At 52.5% G+C, this 16,827-nt stretch overlaps 1 protein-coding gene across 8 annotated transcripts in view; it reads left to right on the forward strand.

The window, feature by feature from the left end:
- The window catches only part of PPP2R5C (protein phosphatase 2 regulatory subunit B'gamma), a 120,908-nt gene extending 106,528 nt beyond the window's left edge, over positions 1–14,380 (forward strand). For 4 of the 8 annotated variants that reach the window (XM_045073823.1, XM_045073826.1, XM_004754690.3 and 1 more), the window contains 4 exons: positions 421–522; positions 1,955–2,027; positions 5,922–6,038; positions 11,729–14,380. In XM_045073823.1, the coding sequence (XP_044929758.1) occupies positions 421–522; positions 1,955–2,027; positions 5,922–6,038; positions 11,729–11,860 (424 nt within the window). In that variant the 3' untranslated portion in view covers positions 11,861–14,380. Of the gene's footprint in view, positions 1–420; positions 523–1,954; positions 2,028–5,921; positions 6,039–8,563; positions 8,704–9,545; positions 9,623–11,728 lie in introns of those variants that run through there. The other 4 variants (XM_045073842.1, XM_004754694.3, XM_045073830.1 and 1 more) reach the window with 3 other exon arrangements.
- Positions 14,381–16,827: the final 2,447 nt, after the last annotated feature.

Consider the following 16,827-nt stretch of genomic DNA (forward strand, 5'->3'; position numbering starts at 1 on the left):
ATGAAGCCATTCCGTGGTCATTTTATTTTGTGTCTTCCATAGCCCTGTTTTGGCATTATTAAAAAAGTTTTCTACCCTTAATTAAGATGAAAAGGAAACTGACATGTCCTTGATGCTGAAACGTCTCCGTTATTTCCCTACACGTTCTGTTTCTTCAAGTGTCAGTGTTTTTTATTCCGTTTCCACGGAAGGTGGCTGCTGTCAGCCAGGACAGAAAGCGAGGGGCCCCAGGGCCAGTCCGGAGCGCTCCACGGGCTGCTTGGAAGAGTGACGGGGCTTTGGTTAGAGAGCCCAGGGGCGTGTGACAGGGCCTCTGCAGCAGCTGGAGGGTCAGGGGGCAAAGGGCTGTGGCCGAGGAGGGCAGGGAGGTGGGTAGAGAATTGGAGGGTTCAGAGCCTGAACACCAGGGTCTGCTTACAGGACAATACACGGCTTGATCTACAATGCGCTGAAACTCTTCATGGAGATGAACCAGAAACTGTTCGACGACTGTACCCAGCAGTTCAAAGCAGAGAAACTGAAGTAAGTTGCTCCTTTCAAAAGCTACTCTTTCAAGGGTTTTCTCTTCCTCGGGCCTGAATAAAGCTCTTGGGTGGGTGGGTCCTAAAACGCTCCTTGCTTTAAAGCAAACTCGCTCTGTCACCCTCGAAACAGAAATGCAAACACTTGTTACACTCACTTGTTGGCGGAGAACATCTCTGTGCTCCCTGTTATGGCACCAGTTTAATCACTTCTGAAAAACGTGCGTGCAGCCCGGACTTTAGCTTTGCTGAGGAGCACAGAGAGGCTGGGGGCGTAGGAGCTTTTCAGGTCTATAAGGCCGAGGTTTGAGTGCTGTCCCCTGAGGTCTACATGACTAAGCAAGCGTGTTCATCCCGACACGGTTTTGCGGGCGCATGTGGCGCAGGCCTCGTCTGCAGCCTGGCCTGCGTCGTTCACGAAACCCACGCCCAGCTCTCGCTCGGAGGAGGACGTCACCGTCAGGTCTGGGCTCTGGGCAGGTTTTCTTGTTTGCTTGTCCCTTGAAGCTGGCTCGGGAAGATACACTTTGCACGACTATAATTCAGGCTACGGGATATACGTAACCAGCGGTCCCGCGCGCACTTCACAGACGGCACGTCCATGCCGTCCCGTCCATGGGGCCTCATCACAGGTTCTGACAGCACAGCAGTGCCTATGACAAAAATGTGGTGTGGAAAGACAGGGACACACACACGAGGGGGACCCACTGCGTGAGGTGTGGTCTGCGGGGCCGGAGGGAGGCAGGGGCTCATGCACATGGAGCCTCCCGGCCTCCAGCTTTGTGGCCCGGACTCCTTCGGAGCCGAGCACGGGATTCACCCGTGCCTTCCGCCTTGCACACGGTGAGTCTCTCAGCTTTCTGAAAAGGATCTTAAAGATCACGCAGCACATTCTCCACATTAAAAAGAAGAAGAAGAAATGCTGGGTCAAGGTGAAGGGATTTACAGAAGGTTGTGGGCCTCTGACGGTGGGAGTGGACGAGAACTGGGTCCGAAGACGGTTCGTTTTAAAGCCGTCCTTGTCGGGACGTTAGTCCTTAGCCTCGGTTCCCGTACGCCGTGGAATGGTCTCACTTTCCACGGCCCCATAAGCTTATCTTCAAGGTTCTCTAGGTTTCCCCGAGGAAGCAGCGAGAGCAGGACGGTGCAGGCCTGCGGGGCTCGTACGCGTGTCCTCGGGGCCCACGGTCTCCAGCATGTTCTCCCTGTGGCCTACTCACTCGCTCAGTCTCTGCCTCTGAGTCTGACTTGTTTTGTGCATCGCGTGTGCCACATCCCGTCCTGCGGTGCTCCCCATGGTGAAACTCAGGAAGTAAGACCAGAAGTGACAGAGGAGAGTAGGTGGCCGCTGCTGGTCACGCCAGCGTCGCCTCTCGCCTCTGCTTGCATGTGATCCCTGTCTCTAATACCAATGATGTTTTGCTGTTTTTCAGAGAGAAGCTAAAAATGAAGGAACGAGAAGAAGCATGGGTTAAAATAGAAAATCTAGCCAAAGCAAACCCCCAGGTACTAAAAAGAGTAACGTGACCTCCAGGGCGTTACTGAATGTTTTTATGAGCTGGGAACGTGAGGTCCTCGCGCGAGGGGCAGGGCGGGTCTCGGTAACCTTGTATGTGGGCATGTCTGCAATAAATGTGCTTCTCAACTTTTGTACAAGCAACTGGTTTTTGCCCCCCCAAGTTTTTACCACAGAATTGATTTTTTTCTCTCCTCTTTTCAGTAAGATCTAAATCTTACCAATATACTGTGGTAAAAAGGAAACCAGAGTACAGCCTCTGCTTGGGGGCCAAGATTGCAATTTGCTTTCTCCCCACAAATGTCGTAGACGCTGTCACTCAAGTGGTATGTCCTTTCTTTTTAATATCAAAATCATTTGAAAAAAAAGTTAGATTTGAAATAGATGAAGTACAAAGTTGGGTGGCCTTTTTCCTAAAACCAGGTTCCTGGAGGCTGAGCCTTTAATTGTTGAAAATTGCCTGACTTCTGTCGTGTTGGCCCTAACCCTTCCTCCCAACCTGGCTAGAAGCCTCCAGTGCACTGTGGCAGGCGGGCGCACGTGGCGTGTCCCATGGAGCTGCCAGCAGTGGCGCCCTACAGAGTGCCCGCTGTGGGGCCGGCGTGTGGGCTTCTGAGCTGCGTGGTCTTGGGTGTCATGTCCACTGGTCCCAATGGACTGCAGCACTGTCCGGCAGCTGCTCCTTCTGGTTCGGGGCCAGTCTGAAAATCACGGGGATGCGTCCCTGCCACAGGCACGGTCCCCAGGCTGTCCTCCGCCTCCCAGAAAAGACGAGATCGTACTTTAGGAGAACCACTCAGCTCCCTTTAGAACCCTAAAGGTTCGTGCAGGTGGGCTGGATTCCAAGCAGTCCGCTTTTCCGGGGTGAGAGGTGTGCACAGGTTGTTCGCTAATTCCGTGCTGCCGGTTTTTCAGTCTGACATTGCCTGAAAAGCGATGCATGAACAGAGGTTTATTAAACGTATGTGTCTGATCTGTGTGACGTCTTGCTTGTACTTCCCTCAAGAAAACCACATTCAGGAGACTTAAGCCTTCGGAAACTGGAATGACTTTCTTAAGTGAGGTCCCGGTCCCCGCGTAGAACAACCCAGCAGCGTCCCCTTTACGGCCTCTGTTCTGTGCTCTTCACGGAATCGCTGTTGTGAGGTGACCGTGAACCCGTGCGTGCCCCGTGCAGGCACACAGCTCCGGGCATCTGCTGTAAGAAACAGAGTGTGTGTGGTTAAAATACTGACATTTCTTTCTAAGACACAGGAAAAGTGGGAATCTGGGGCAGGTGGAGGCAGGCGGCCCTGCCTGACAGCCGCGTGCAGGGGGCCGGCCGGGACCCCAGCCCCCGCACCCGCCACCTCGACACCCTGCGACGCGTGAACCATGCACAAGTCAGAGAGCCCACTTCTGTTTATCTTACTGAGAATATAGAAATGATCTCATGGAAACCCGCACGAAGCCTTCCTGCCACAAACGGGAAAGAGCTGGTGGGTTGTGTAACGGCGTGGCCTGGTTTTCACTGCTGTGCGGTAGCAGGTGTCCCTTCTGAAATAGACACTGCTCCCGTCTCCCTTTTTCTGAGCTGCTCCTGAGTTTCTCTTACGCGACGTTTTTACTCCTCTGGGCTGCTCTCTGCGGCGTCCCGGGCAGGCCCTGCCTGTGCTCGCCAGGCGCCGTTGGTGACCGTGACGTTCAGGGCACGAGGCTGACCGGCTGGCTCCCTGTTGAACCCGTGTGAGTCACCCCCCGTGAGTCCCATCTGCCCGCGCAGTCCCGGCGCCACATCCCCCAAGGAAAACACTTCCTGGGCTAGGAATGTCTCAGAGCTGGAAGCAAGGCCTCGGGACTTGGTCTTCACTTGAGAGAGGGAACCTTTTCCAAGCTCCAGTCACTGTGTGCCCTTTGTCACAACGACCGCAGGAAGCAGAGAGCTGTGTGGACTACAGCGTGTTTCTTGTTTCCGTCATGGGAACAGTGGGGTCTTCGAGCCTGGCTCCCCGTCTCAGGTCTGTCTTCTTGAGGTATGAGTTCATTGCTTCTTCTGCAAGTCTGCCCCCTGAGCTGTGTCTGGAAGTCGCCCCGAGGCTCCCCCGCTCAGATCGGACGTGCGCCATCCGTCCTGCGAGGCTCGGGGAGTCGGCGGAGCCTCCCAGATTTCCAGTCGCGTTTGTCATGGCCATTGTGGCGGTTCTGCTAGAGCTGTTGAATACCACGCGTGGTTTAATTTGTTCGAGTCCTGGAATACTGAGGCTTTCTCCCGAGACTGTGTTCTCCTAGCCCTCCCAAGAGGCCGGGGACAGCTAGTGTTCGCTTCTCCCTGACTTTGGTCGGAATTGTGTGACGTGATGACAGGCGCTTCTGTGAACCTCGGGTGCAGCCTCGGGCCCAGGGCGCGGGGCCCGGCTGGCCGCTTTCCCTTGAGAGGTGGGCGTCTCTGGGCGACGTGTGTGTTCCTTGACCCTGCTGTGGACTCCAGCCTCGACAGTTTTATCCCTAGTAGGAATCCTCTCCTACCGGGGCCTGCTCTGTGGCCCTCCTTTGGCTGGGACCATTTTGTAACATTCTCGTTCGTTCTTCTTTTCGCCCTGAGCCCCAGTGAGGACTTGGGAGCCGCGTGCCGCTCTCAGCACGGGCCCGACGAGTCCTGCGCTTAGTTGTGCTTCTGGGAGCCCCTGGGGGCTCGGCACCGAGGAGACAGCCGCTTCCCTCAGCAGATGGGCACCAGCTGGGTGTCCTGAATTGTGGAACCTTCCCAAGATACAAAGATGGGGGCAGGACACCGCTCCGAGGGGCTCAGGGGTCCATGAGGGGAGCCAGATGGAGGCAGAGAGAATGCATTCAGATGGCCAGATCGTAACACGCATGGGGACATGCTGGAGAGGAAGGTGGACAGGAGGTCTGCTTCCTGTCTCCATCTGGGACACAGAAAGCCACACTGGGGTGTCCATAGTCACGGTGTCCCCAGCAAGAGGGCTGAACCCCTTGCAGGGGACGTCTCAGCCACCCAGTCTGGATCCAGGGGAGGTTCTCAAGGCAGAGAGGGCAGAGGACGGAAGCCTGTTGAGCACAGGTGGACTGTTGGTGAAGGAGGAGGGGTCTGGGCGTGGTCTGTGCTTGGGAGCAGCTGGAGCGGGGACAAACGTGGGTGTTTAGCCCCGAGAACAGGTGCAGGTCTTAAGAGTCCTGAAGAGCAAAGTGGCCTAGTCAGACTTGGATTTCAGAAAGTTCTTTCTGGCAGCAACACGTCTGGTGTCTGGAAGGGGCGGCACCCAGGCGCTCTCGCGCGTGTGGCCACGGCGGCGTGGATGGGAGTGGCAGGTGCCTGGGCGCCCAGTGGCATGGGAAGGAGGAAGCAGCTGAGTCGAGGCTCCACGGCCACGGGCTTCCAGTGCGTAGCCCAGCTGTTGGGCAGAAGCGAGTCACGGAGATTGGCTAGACGACTGAGACGTGTGGCGTGTGGACAAAGGGGCAGATGGATAACAGCTCCAGGGAGTTAAGAGCATGGGCAGGAGAGTCAGGTCGGCAGGTGCCAGCCTGGACAGGGAGGGGAGGCTGTGGGCGTGAAGAGCAGGCCAGGGGAGCGCGTGCACACAGGCTCCGAGCGAGGCTGCCTGGCGGGTGCCGCCCCATGGTCCCACCGTCCCAGGGGAGCCTTGGAGGGGAGTCTGGAGCCGAAGTCGTAGTCCCACCCAGTGCCGCTGGGCCTGGAAGGGTAGACGCGGGCTGGTTTCCAAGGCCCCGCGGGCACAGGCTGGTTTAACGGCCACCCTGTGGGCTGCAGGAGAGGGCCCAGGGTAGGGGGGCCGCCGGAGGGAAGACTTGCCCCCGCCAGGACGCGAGCCTTCCGGCCCGGGCCCTGCGCCCAGAGAGTGACTGCGCGCTTTGCATTGCAGTACGCAGTGTATAGCCCAGCAAGCACCGTGACCATTCCGGTTGCAATGGAGACAGACGGGCCTTTATTGGAAGATGTGCAGATGCTGAGAAAGGCCGCGAATGAAGAGGCTCGCCAGGTAACACGCACCGCCCAGAGCGGAGCCGGGGCGCCCGTGGTGGGCTTGCCCGAGCCCCATCACCGGAGCCCGGAGGGACGCGCTTTCCGTCGCTGCCTTCTGGGCGGGCTCCCCGGTCCGGGCCAGCTCACGGGAGGTACCTTTTCTGCACCTCAGGGAGCAAACGACTAGAAATCATTGAGTCTCGAGGCTGCGCCTGAGATGTGAGTCTTTTGTCTTCATTCCCACGAGTAACGGTCTCAGCCGCTGACCGTCCCTGGCGCGCGAAGCCAAAGCGTTTGCAGAGCGGGAAGTGGCGTCATTCCACCGTCTTCCTTGTGAGGCTCCCGCTCACGCTCTGGCCCAGGGACATCCCCGGTCGGCCACCCGTGGCAGCCCTGGGGCCGAGCCCCGTCTCCCTCCCTGACAGCAGAACAGCACTGCCTGGCGGGAAGGGGTCCGAGCCGGGGGCCTTGTTGGGGTGACCCCTGTGCTCAGGTGGTTTGTTCCCACGGTGGTGGGGGTACGTGTTCAGACCCCCACCCATCCAGAGACCGCCCACATTACCAAGCTGGGAACACGCAGACAGTGGGGGCTTCAGAGGGCAGGTGTCCCGCCTGTGCATGAGGAGCCTGTCCTGGCCGTGTTTCTCCGGGGGGCGGGGGCCTTCCTGATTCTGGAACCTTGAGGATCCCTGATGACAGCCAGCACTAAGATTCCGAAGGGCCCGAGGTCAGGGTGGCTGGACGCAGGCAGTGTACCAATGCTCATGTTGTTCACAACTCACTTGAGCAGAGGTTTTAACTCGGGCAGATTTCACTCCCCACTTGATCAGACGGGATGGGGCATCAGCAAGAGCGCAGGCCCGCCACCGCCCAGACCACGCTGTCCTTACTCGTGGCTGCAAGCCCCATGGGGCTGCTGAGCCCTCACAGCGTGGCCGTCTGCACCGAGCTGTGCTGACAGCCCAGAGCACAGGAACCCCCAGGCTCGACAGCAAAAGCATCTCATTCATAATTTTTTACTCTTGCTTATATGTTGAAATGACAGCATTTTGGATATATTGGGTTAAATTTTGAAACGCTGTTAAAATTCATTTCACCTATTGCTTTTTACTTTTTTAACGTGGCTACTAGGGAATTTGGAGTTCCATATTGGAACATGTTTTGTTTTGTTTTGTTTTCCCAACTGGGCGGCATCAGTCCAGAGTCGTTTTGCACAAGGCTGCCCAGGGAGGCAGCTGCAGTGACCACCACGCACGTGCCCCTTCTTGCCCAGCCAGCTCCCAGCCTTAGCAGAAGAACAAAACTTCAGTACCAGAAATACGGTGGGGGAACTCCGTAAACGCCTAGTGGATGTCAGTGACTTATTTTGACTTAGTTCAGTTGGAGTCCATAATTGTTAGCCGTGAACAGATGTAATTAAAAAATCTCAAAAATCCCCATTTTTCTCTGTCCTCCCTGGGGGGACATTCATTTTCCTGCTTCACTTTTTTTTAACTGGAAGAGGAATTTGAGGTCATTTTTTAAATTGCCATTTTAATTTTGTGGCTTGAAGTGTACTAAGTACTAAAGACATGAGAGCTCGCCTAGTGCTTACAGACACAGATATCAAAGCAGCACCCCTCGTACTGAGAGCGCTGCCCCGGAATCTGGGACAACATTAGAGGGGTTTTTTGTTTGTTTGTTTTTGTTTTTTAAAGATTTTATTTATTTATTTGACAGAAATCACAAGTAGATGGAGAGGCAGGCAGAGAGAGAGAGGGAAGCAGGCTCCCTGCTGAGCAGAGAGCCCGATGCGGGACTCGATCCCAAGACCCCGAGATCATGACCTGAGCCGAAGGCAGCGGCTTAACCCACTGAGCCACCCAGGCGCCCCTAGGGGTTTTTTTGTTGTGTTGTGTGTTTTGTTTTGTTTAAAGATTTATTTATTTATTTATTATTGAGAGGGGGGGGTATGAGCGGGGAGAAGGTCAGAGAGAGAAGCAGACTCTCCACGGAGCTGGGAGCCCGATGCAGGACCCTGGAATCATGACCTGAGCCGAAGGCAGACGCTTGACCACTGAGCCACCCAGGCGCCCCACCACCTTAGTTTTTAAGTCATGTAGACCTTTCAGCAGTGGACAGGAAGCTGACGGTTTACAAGCCAGTTCTGACACATTAATTGTGGGGGTTAGTCCGTCCTTGACCCGCTGCAGGTCATGATCAACGCTAGGAAAAGAACGGCCTATGTCCAAGACGTAAAGAACACGTAAATTGTGGTCTTATTTATGATTCCTCTATGAGGAATCAAGTATTTGATCAAGAAGGCAAATCGAAATAGCATTCTCATCGTGAGTGGGGAAATGGCCCTGGTTGATCTGTCCTGTGCCTCGGCGGTGTGCATCCTTCCCCGGAATGCAAAAGGCTCGGTCTCTACTCATGCACCCACCTGGTTCTGACTGACCCGAGGCAGACAGGTGGTTCCTGGAGAACTCCTGTAGCGTATGTATTTCCGTGACTCTTGCGAGGTGATGTAACTAACTTTTCTGCATAATTTTTTCTTAGATCTCTACGATCACGCTCCTGAGTTGAAGACTCAATGGCATTAAAACACCCGTTCTCAGGGGTGCCTGGGTGGTTCCTCGGGTTAAGCCTCTGCCTTCGGCGCAGGTCATGATCTCAGGGTCCTAGGATTGAGCCCCGCATCGGGCTCTCTGCTCAGCAGGGAGCCTGCTTCCTCCTCTCCCTCTTGCTGCCTCTCTGTCTGCTTGTGATCTCTGTCAAATAAATAAATAAAAATCTTTAAAAAAAAAAAAAAAACACCCGTTCTACCCAAATTAATGTGATCTCAATCAGAACCCCAGCATACTTTTTTTTTTTTAATGACATACGGATTCTAACATCCACATGGCAACACAAAGGACCCAGAATAGCCAAACAACTTGGAAAAAGAAAAGAACTGGAAGACTAATACCATCTGATTTTAGGGCTTGTTACGGATTTTTGTGAGTCCATTGAATCCCGTCCCATTTCAAGCCAACCAGGTGAAGGTATTTCTAGTGCAGTCTCATAGGTATAATATTTGATATAATAGACTCTCCTGAATTTGAAAAATGTTGGAGTCCTGTATCCTGAAAATCTCAAAACACCATCGTTAAAGCAAAGAGAAAAATACCTCGATGTAGGAGAACTTGTGCACAATTTGGAGACCAAATCACATAAAAAGTTATCGCTAAAAATTAAAGTCTGAGTATTTTCAGGGCCCTTTTAATTGTATCTCTGGCTAATTTTATTTTCCCAAAATAATTCCACATTTCTTTAAAATGACTTGAATGTTGGCCAGGATGGGACACATGGGCGAGGTCGATGGCAGAGGAGGCAGGAGGTGGGGTGCGGTTGGTCGGAATTCTGGGGAGAAATTATTTGGGGGGAGAGGGAGGAGCTTGTCTAACCCTCCATGGAACATCCAAAGAGGAGTAGTAAATTTCATGTGAATGACATTTATACCAGAGATGTTTAAAATGTTAACAATTCTCATTTCTAACAGTCGGTCGGGAGAAAAGCAGTGCCGAGCACGCAGATCAGGAAGGTGTAGAGAGACGGAGAGGCGGGCAGTGAAGGTACTCCTTCCTCCAAACGTAGAGTGTGTGAGGCTTGTGTGCTGAGGACAAGACGACAAACAGTGCCGTGCCCAGGAGGTGCTCTCCCTTTCCTCTCTGTCACCCCCGCTGGTGAAGATGAAACGGGTCCCTTGAGACATTTGGGGGTTAGCTGTGTCCTCAGCCGCGTAGTAAAAACATGGAGGATTATGTTCGCCACCTTCGTGTCCTGCTCCCACTTCCTATATGGAAACTCAAGCCTCGTAGATCTGCCCGCACGCGGCAGACGGAGGCCGTGCCTCACGCTCCACCTGCTTACCGCGTCCGCCCACGGCCCACACGCCCCCCCCAGCCTGCCCCTTCGGGGTGACCGTGCGCACGCCCTGTCGTCCTTCCCCGCCTGCTGTCTTTCTGATCTTTCTCCTCTTGTCACGCAATGCCTGACACCCAGTCTGAGATGCCCGCGCAGGAAGCCCGGCGCGTCCGGCCCACGGTCCTCGCAGATGCTCCCAGGGCTTGTGTGTTCTCTGCATTTGCACTTCTGGTTCCAGTTCCCCAGTTTCGACCGTGGCCTTTTTCTGCTCACATGTTTCTTCTCTTCGGAATGCCTGTTTCAGCGGGGGTGAACTATACCGAGTCTGTAAACGTCTGGGTTTGGCTTGGCTTCGCTTGGCTTTGTTTTCAGGGTAGAATTGTTCCCTCTTGGGTTCCTTGTGGGCCAAAAGCAAACACGCCCGGCGCTGTGCCCCTCACAGCTCCCCGATGGGGGTGCTTCTCCTGAAGCCGCGAGCACTAACCTCCAGGGGCAAAAAGCCAGACTCCCACCTCTCCCATAAATGAGTGTGAATATTCACGTCACGTTTCTAGAAATATTCCCGGAACATCACACAAGGCTCTTTCTAAACCTTGATGTCCCTGCCTTTTCCACAGATAAATCTGCAAAGAACCCTGAGAAATACTTAGCTCTGCAAAAACGTGAACTTTCCATGTTTGGCTTCTGTGGGTTCTGGAATTGCTTCTAAAAGCCAGAAGTGTACTTTACGCAGAGGTTAGATATCCCCAGACTCTGAGAGATGGCTGTGGTTTTGTCCCTTTAGTTGTCAGACAATTGACTTGAAATGAATTTTCTCTGATAAAGCTTTTGTTCACAACCACGGAAGTCAGTACATCCTCTTTAAAGTCTGTCTTGTCGATGGAGATGCCAAGCAGAAGCACTTGCTTCTGGCTGAAGTGTACAGCTAATTGGCAGTCCTCTGGTGTTCAGATGATTTCTGTGACTTGTCTTGTTTCAGAAACACTGGTACGGATGCCCTGGCCCTGCCCCAAAACCGACTGACGTGTTCACCTTTTACTTACGGGAACGGGTGCCTTCAGTATAAACACCCTGTATCAGCAACCACCACCCTGCTTCCATAGCAGACGCAGTTCTCTAAATCCTTGTGCAAAACCAGGATTCTTTTTTTTTGTTGTTGTTTTTTAAGTAAAACCACAATGTCCTAAACTTCAGAAAGACAATGTTGTGGGGGAGGGAATCTTTTATTTCCTATCCTTAATACTAGAAAATTTTATGTGCATAATTAAGTATCGTTTTTTTGAAGTTCTAGCGGGTTTGTTCCCCGAAGTGACCCACATAATGCCTCTTTTACTCTAAGGACCTTTTTTTCAAATTGAATAGACATTTTGGACCTTTTCTTTAAATCCAGTTTCAGTGTGGTTTTCATTCATTCTTTTTATTTCCCTCCAGAGGAAATTTCCACTTTCCGAACGGCTTCTGTAATGGCCGTGGGCACAGAGATGCCTTCAGTAGCGTTCGCTGCAGTGGGGTTTTGCTACTGAGGACATTTCCTAGAACTGGTGAACTTGCAAAAAACAGAGGTACCGAGTACTGGGACGGAACTGCACTTTTCTAGGAACCCAGACTGCCAGTGTTTTGTGCACACCACCCTTCCCACTAGCTGCTAGGTCACTGCCGGTGGCCGCACCCAGTTTGGGGTGCTTGTTCCTCTGTCGGCCTTACAATGTGGGTGCTGGGCACCCGACTTATGGCTGTCCTTTGACTTAGCATGCAGACATGAGCTCCATCCTCTGATGGCTTCACTCGTAGCCAACGCCACTGCCTTTGTAATTCCAGGCACAGAAAGATCTGAAGAAGGACCGGCCTGTCGTGCGCCGCAAGTCCGAGCTGCCTCAGGACCGCCACACCAAGAACGCCTTGGAGGCTCACTGCAGAGCTGACGAGCTGGTCTCCCAGGACGGGCGCTAGCCCCCCGGAGGACCGCTGCGGCCTGGGGGTGCCTGTTCTTTCCCGGATTCTGTAGAAAGTACATCCTTTTTGTGCCATACAAATCAGTTACACTCAGAGTCAGAGCTTTCTTCGACCCCGTTCTGTAGGCAATAATGCACTTCTGCCTCAGCTCGAGATTAGGAGTTCAAACAATGGTGGCTTCTCGGATGGGTCGGCAGAGCCGAGGGCTGCCGGCCACGTCCCCCGCGAGTGGGCCCAGCCCCGGCGCAGCCCCCATAAGACTGTTTCCCAAAATCAGAGCTAAGGAGAGCACCCTGGTCATCCTCTTCACATTCTACCCACCCGGAATTCGTGATCATTTATACAAGTGGTTCTATGGTAATATCACTGTTCTGCAAATCAAAGGAACACTTTAAAAAAGTATTACCTATTTCTGAAGACTCTACAAACCTTTTCCGTTGTTTCTCTGTGATTGTTAACGCCAGTAGCTTCTCTCTCTCTCTCTCTCTCTCTCCTCCTCTCTTTCTTTTTCTTCCTTTCTTTTTATCTCACTGAGATGGCTATTTGCTGTCCTCGTTCTAACATGACTTACTGAGAAAAGTGACATGACAATCCTCGGCCACCGTGTTTTCAGATGGTGTCTCTTTCCTTTGATGTGTGACATCTGTGCACTGTCACTTCTTTTGGGTACCGCTAAAGCCATATTTCCAAGCCTGGGGCCCAGCACCAGGGACCCCAGGAGTTAAGCTCACAGGAGAAACTTACCTTAAAAGAGAGCTTTCTCTGCCTACCTTGACTGGAATTGGAATTTTCAAATGTTGTGTTCCCCACCCCCTTTTTTTTGGTTTGTTTGCAGACTTTTATTTTGTCTAAACATAGTTGCCCTTTCACAAGGCTCTAGAATTAATAAAGGTATCATCTCTGAGAATCCATTTTCTACATTTTATAAAAGGTCAGAACGAGATCATCTTGAGTCGGGCCAGATCTTGGCCCATCACGAGCTGCAGCCTGCCTCTGGGCGGAAAGTAACAAGAGTGCCCCGGTCCGTGCAGGGCGCCGCCCTGGTGTCCCCTGGCTGCCGGGATGTGGTCCCCAAGCGCCAGTGGGCAGTGGCGGCAGCGGCGGTGGTGTGAGGGCTTACTGTGACCCTGTCCAGGGGAACCGAGCACACATTATAAACACCTCATGAGGGACATACAGCGTCTAAGTCCTCATTGGTCTTCAAATGCTGCTATTAAATTTCACGGACTTCCTTGCATGTGTCTAGCTGTTGTTTGGAATGGAATAGCACGAGGAGAAAAACCTCTACCCTTAGCGCTTCGTCTGCTCTGTATCTCTCTCAGGGTGGCTCGTGTTTTGACTTATTTATCCTGCTTGAGAGCTGTTGGAGACGCGTCCCTATTCTGAACAAATGACTCTAGTTTCTCTTGTCTCTGGTATAAGACGAGATTAAGTTCATGTTAAATGTCTTGATGCATAAAAAGATAAAACATGGCTTCTTTTATTTTAATCGAGGTCTCGGGTGTCCACGGAAACGTTGTGGAAAGCAGACACGGTCCCCCGGCCGTGGTGCCTGCTGCCCCTGGTGTCACTTACGTCCACACACGATGTTGATTTCCTTGTGTCCCTGGAGGAAGGTCATGGGGGGTGGGGGGGTCTGGGCTAGGAGCCAAGTCAAGTACTAACTAAAAAGATTGCCCCAGCTGAAAGTGGGAAAGGCCACTTTCCGAGAAGAAACACTTCCTGAGAAACTTGACAAGTAATCTATCCATTTTACCATTATGAAATCTATAATTTAAAAAAAGCTTAGATGCCTTTTCCTTTTGAAGGAAAGAGGGTGCTTTTTATTGTATAAAGCAGCATCTTCTGTATTTTGATATACCATTGTTTGAACTTCCGTCTTTAGCTGATAGATTCTCAAATATCCTTGATTTTGGATGTTCAGTATGTGTGTGAGAGAGGGTTCTAGGAAGACTCTCTTCTGCCCTAGGTAAAAAGCAAAATATCCACAATTTGGGTGACTGTATAAAGCTCAGCCTGTAAGAACACCTTTTTGTCTAGGTTTTATTTCTGCTCTTTATTGAAGACAAACATTCACCAAAAAGGGGGGGGGGAGTTTTGAGAGAGACTAATTTTCTTTGACAAGACTATTATTTAATATTTTGGCCTATTAAAGTTTTCCTAGTTAGTACTCAGATTCCCTGTGCTAATTGTTCAACTTATATATTATTATATAGATACACTGTTTATTCTGTACCAAACTGATTTCAAAAAGTACTACATTGAAAATAAACCGGTGACTGTTTTTCTTCATAAAGTTCTGCGTTCAGCATCTTCACTCTTTCCAAAATGTATCTGTACATCAGAAATGTCACTATTCCGAGTGTCTTTTTAGTGTGGCTTTAGTACGGCTTCCTTTTAATATTGTACATACATTGTATCTTTGTTTTATGGTAACAAGTAATAAAAATGTAGACTTCATATTTTGTACAAAATGTCCTATGTACAGAATAAAAAAGTTCATAGAAACAGCAAAAATAGGTAAGTGGCACAATTATTTTTCTTTAGAGGATATCTGTAACTTTACGCTCTAGTGAAATGTTAAGTACCTACATATTTTTTAACATTTTGTAATTCAAGACTTTTTGTTCTGACATTGTTTATGAAGAGAAAACTTCATACACGTGCCATTTAATATGCTCTTTTATCCAATTTTAAAAAAAAAAACCTCTAAAAATGGTGTATTATATGGACTAAATAAAGAACATGTGAATTTTATTGCTCATCATGAAACTAAATTTAGCCCTGGTGTCAGGCCAGCCGGGCCTGGCGGGTTAGCAGGCCTCCCTTCGGGCAAGAGGACATCCTCTGCTCCCCGTCTCCCGGTCAGAGGCCCCAGCCCAGCGTCCCTGGCCCGCTCCGTGAGATCGTGGCTCACCTCCCTCGGGGAATAAAGTAGAGGTGCCTTTCTCCGCCCCCACTCATCTTTGAGGAGGCAAACGTGAGTCAGAGCACAATTTATAGAAATGGAATTATCTGAGCCCAAATCACGAAGCTTAAAATGATTCTTGAAAAGAAACCGGTGTCTTGCAGACAGAGTAGAATCATAGGGAATCTGAATCCAGGGTCTCAGCCCACCCACCCCGTTCCTGATGGGGAACCTCCGTCTCGCTGAGGCTGTGAGCGAAAAGTCAACAAAGGAGGCCAAGACTCAGGGTGTCTCCTTGAGCCATTGCCACAAGCCGCCCATGTCCTTGGCCACCACGCTGGGCAAGAGGTGACCTGTGCACCTCCGTACCCATCTCCGTCCCGTGGTCTCCCAAGGCCCTGCTCTTGGCGGGGGAGTAAGGGACACGTGGCTCTGGAGCTGGGGCGGGTGGCAGGTCTGTGTCCATGGTCACTCCGTGGGGCAGTTCGGAGAGCCACACATACCCCACTTCATGCAGGACACCCTAAATGCGGCGCCACTAGGAGCTGGCCGTGACCTCGGACCAGGCGTCCCTTGCCTCCGATCCTGGAATCGGGGAAGCGCCGTGTCTGGTAGCATCTGTGGGTCAGGGACATCTGAGGGAACTCAGGAGGTGGACGCACACCCCAAGCCCAGTGTCGCACGGCTCCTATGTCAGGCTGGCAGGTGGACCCCGCTCTGTGCCTCCTTCCGCAAGCAGCACCTGCCGCGGGGGCCGCTGGAGGCGGTGCGGGCCCGCTCGGTCCTCACGCCCCCAGGAGCCTCTGCCGCGGGTCCCCTCCTTGACGGGTGAGGCCGGGCACGCAGAGGGCAAGTCACTTGCCCGAGGTCACAGAAGTACCGAGTGGGGCCAGGTTTCAGCCCATGCATCGTGGCCTTGGACCCCCCGCTCGCCCCCCTCCCCTTGTCACACTGGAGCAACACCTGGGTCCCGCGGGGGAGGGGGCCGCCAACATGCGGGACGGCTTCTGGAACTGGAGGAACCGCAAACCAGCCCGCCCCGCGGCCCTCACACACGCTGCAGGAGCTGCTTCCATAAGCTTAGGGTTCGCCATGGTTTCACGAGTCAGGAAACTCCGACACGTTCTCCGGCTTCAGCCCTTCGGAGACCATCCGTGAGCTGTGGCCCTCGGCAGCTTCCTCGTGTCACCCTGGGAACCTGGAAATGTCAGAACCTCCGCTGCCCTCTGATAATACACGTGCTTTTACGTAAGAGTTCACTTGGGGGAAAAGTGGGCTCCACGATCCAAAGTTTTGAAACCCACAAAGACTAACTTTTTTAGAGAAGGAGATGGGAGGAGTAGGGGCGACGGCCCCGCTCTGGCCCGCGGGTCGGGTCTCTGTGCCGAGGCGACGGCCCCGCTCTGGCCCGCGGGCTCGGGTCTCTGCTTTCTACAACAGCGTGACGGAAATCGCACGGCACTTTGCGGGAGTGGAGGAAAGAATCTCTAATTCATCTTTTTTTAAGATTTTATTTATTTGAAAGAGAGGACGAGCAGTGAGGATGGACAGAGGGAGAGCGGAAGAGAAGCCGACTCCCCACTGCGCGGGGAACCTGACGTGGGACTCGGTCCCAGGACCCGGGAACCATGACCTGAGCCACCCAGGTGCCCCCCGAATTGATCTTTCTTCTGATCAGGGGAAACACGGCCTGGTTTCCTCCTGTGGGCCGTTAGAAACGGCTCACTAAATTTCAGCTGGAGCTGAACTCAGCTTCGTGGTTTATTTTATAGGTTGACACAGAACCGATGACTAGTCAGTCACAAGAATTTTCTGACCCGTCTTTTTTTTTTTTTTTTTCCAGTTTTCCTGAGTGGCCCTCGGCACTCAGCGGGGGGTCAGTCCCAGGCACAGCGCACGCACGCAGTCTTGTGAAATGACCACAGTAAGTCTAGTTAACCTCCACCTCCGGCTTCGTGACCCCAAAGAAAGCCACCCAGGTTCCTGTAGTGAGAACAGCCAGTGAGAGACACTCGGGTGAACACACCATTGTCTGGGGAGCAACAGCGAGCAGGGC

Source organism: Mustela putorius, unplaced genomic scaffold, assembly GCF_011764305.1.
Source record: "Mustela putorius furo isolate JIRA1106 unplaced genomic scaffold, ASM1176430v1.1 tig00000129_pilon_pilon_pilon, whole genome shotgun sequence".
Taxonomy (NCBI): domain Eukaryota; kingdom Metazoa; phylum Chordata; class Mammalia; order Carnivora; family Mustelidae; genus Mustela; species Mustela putorius.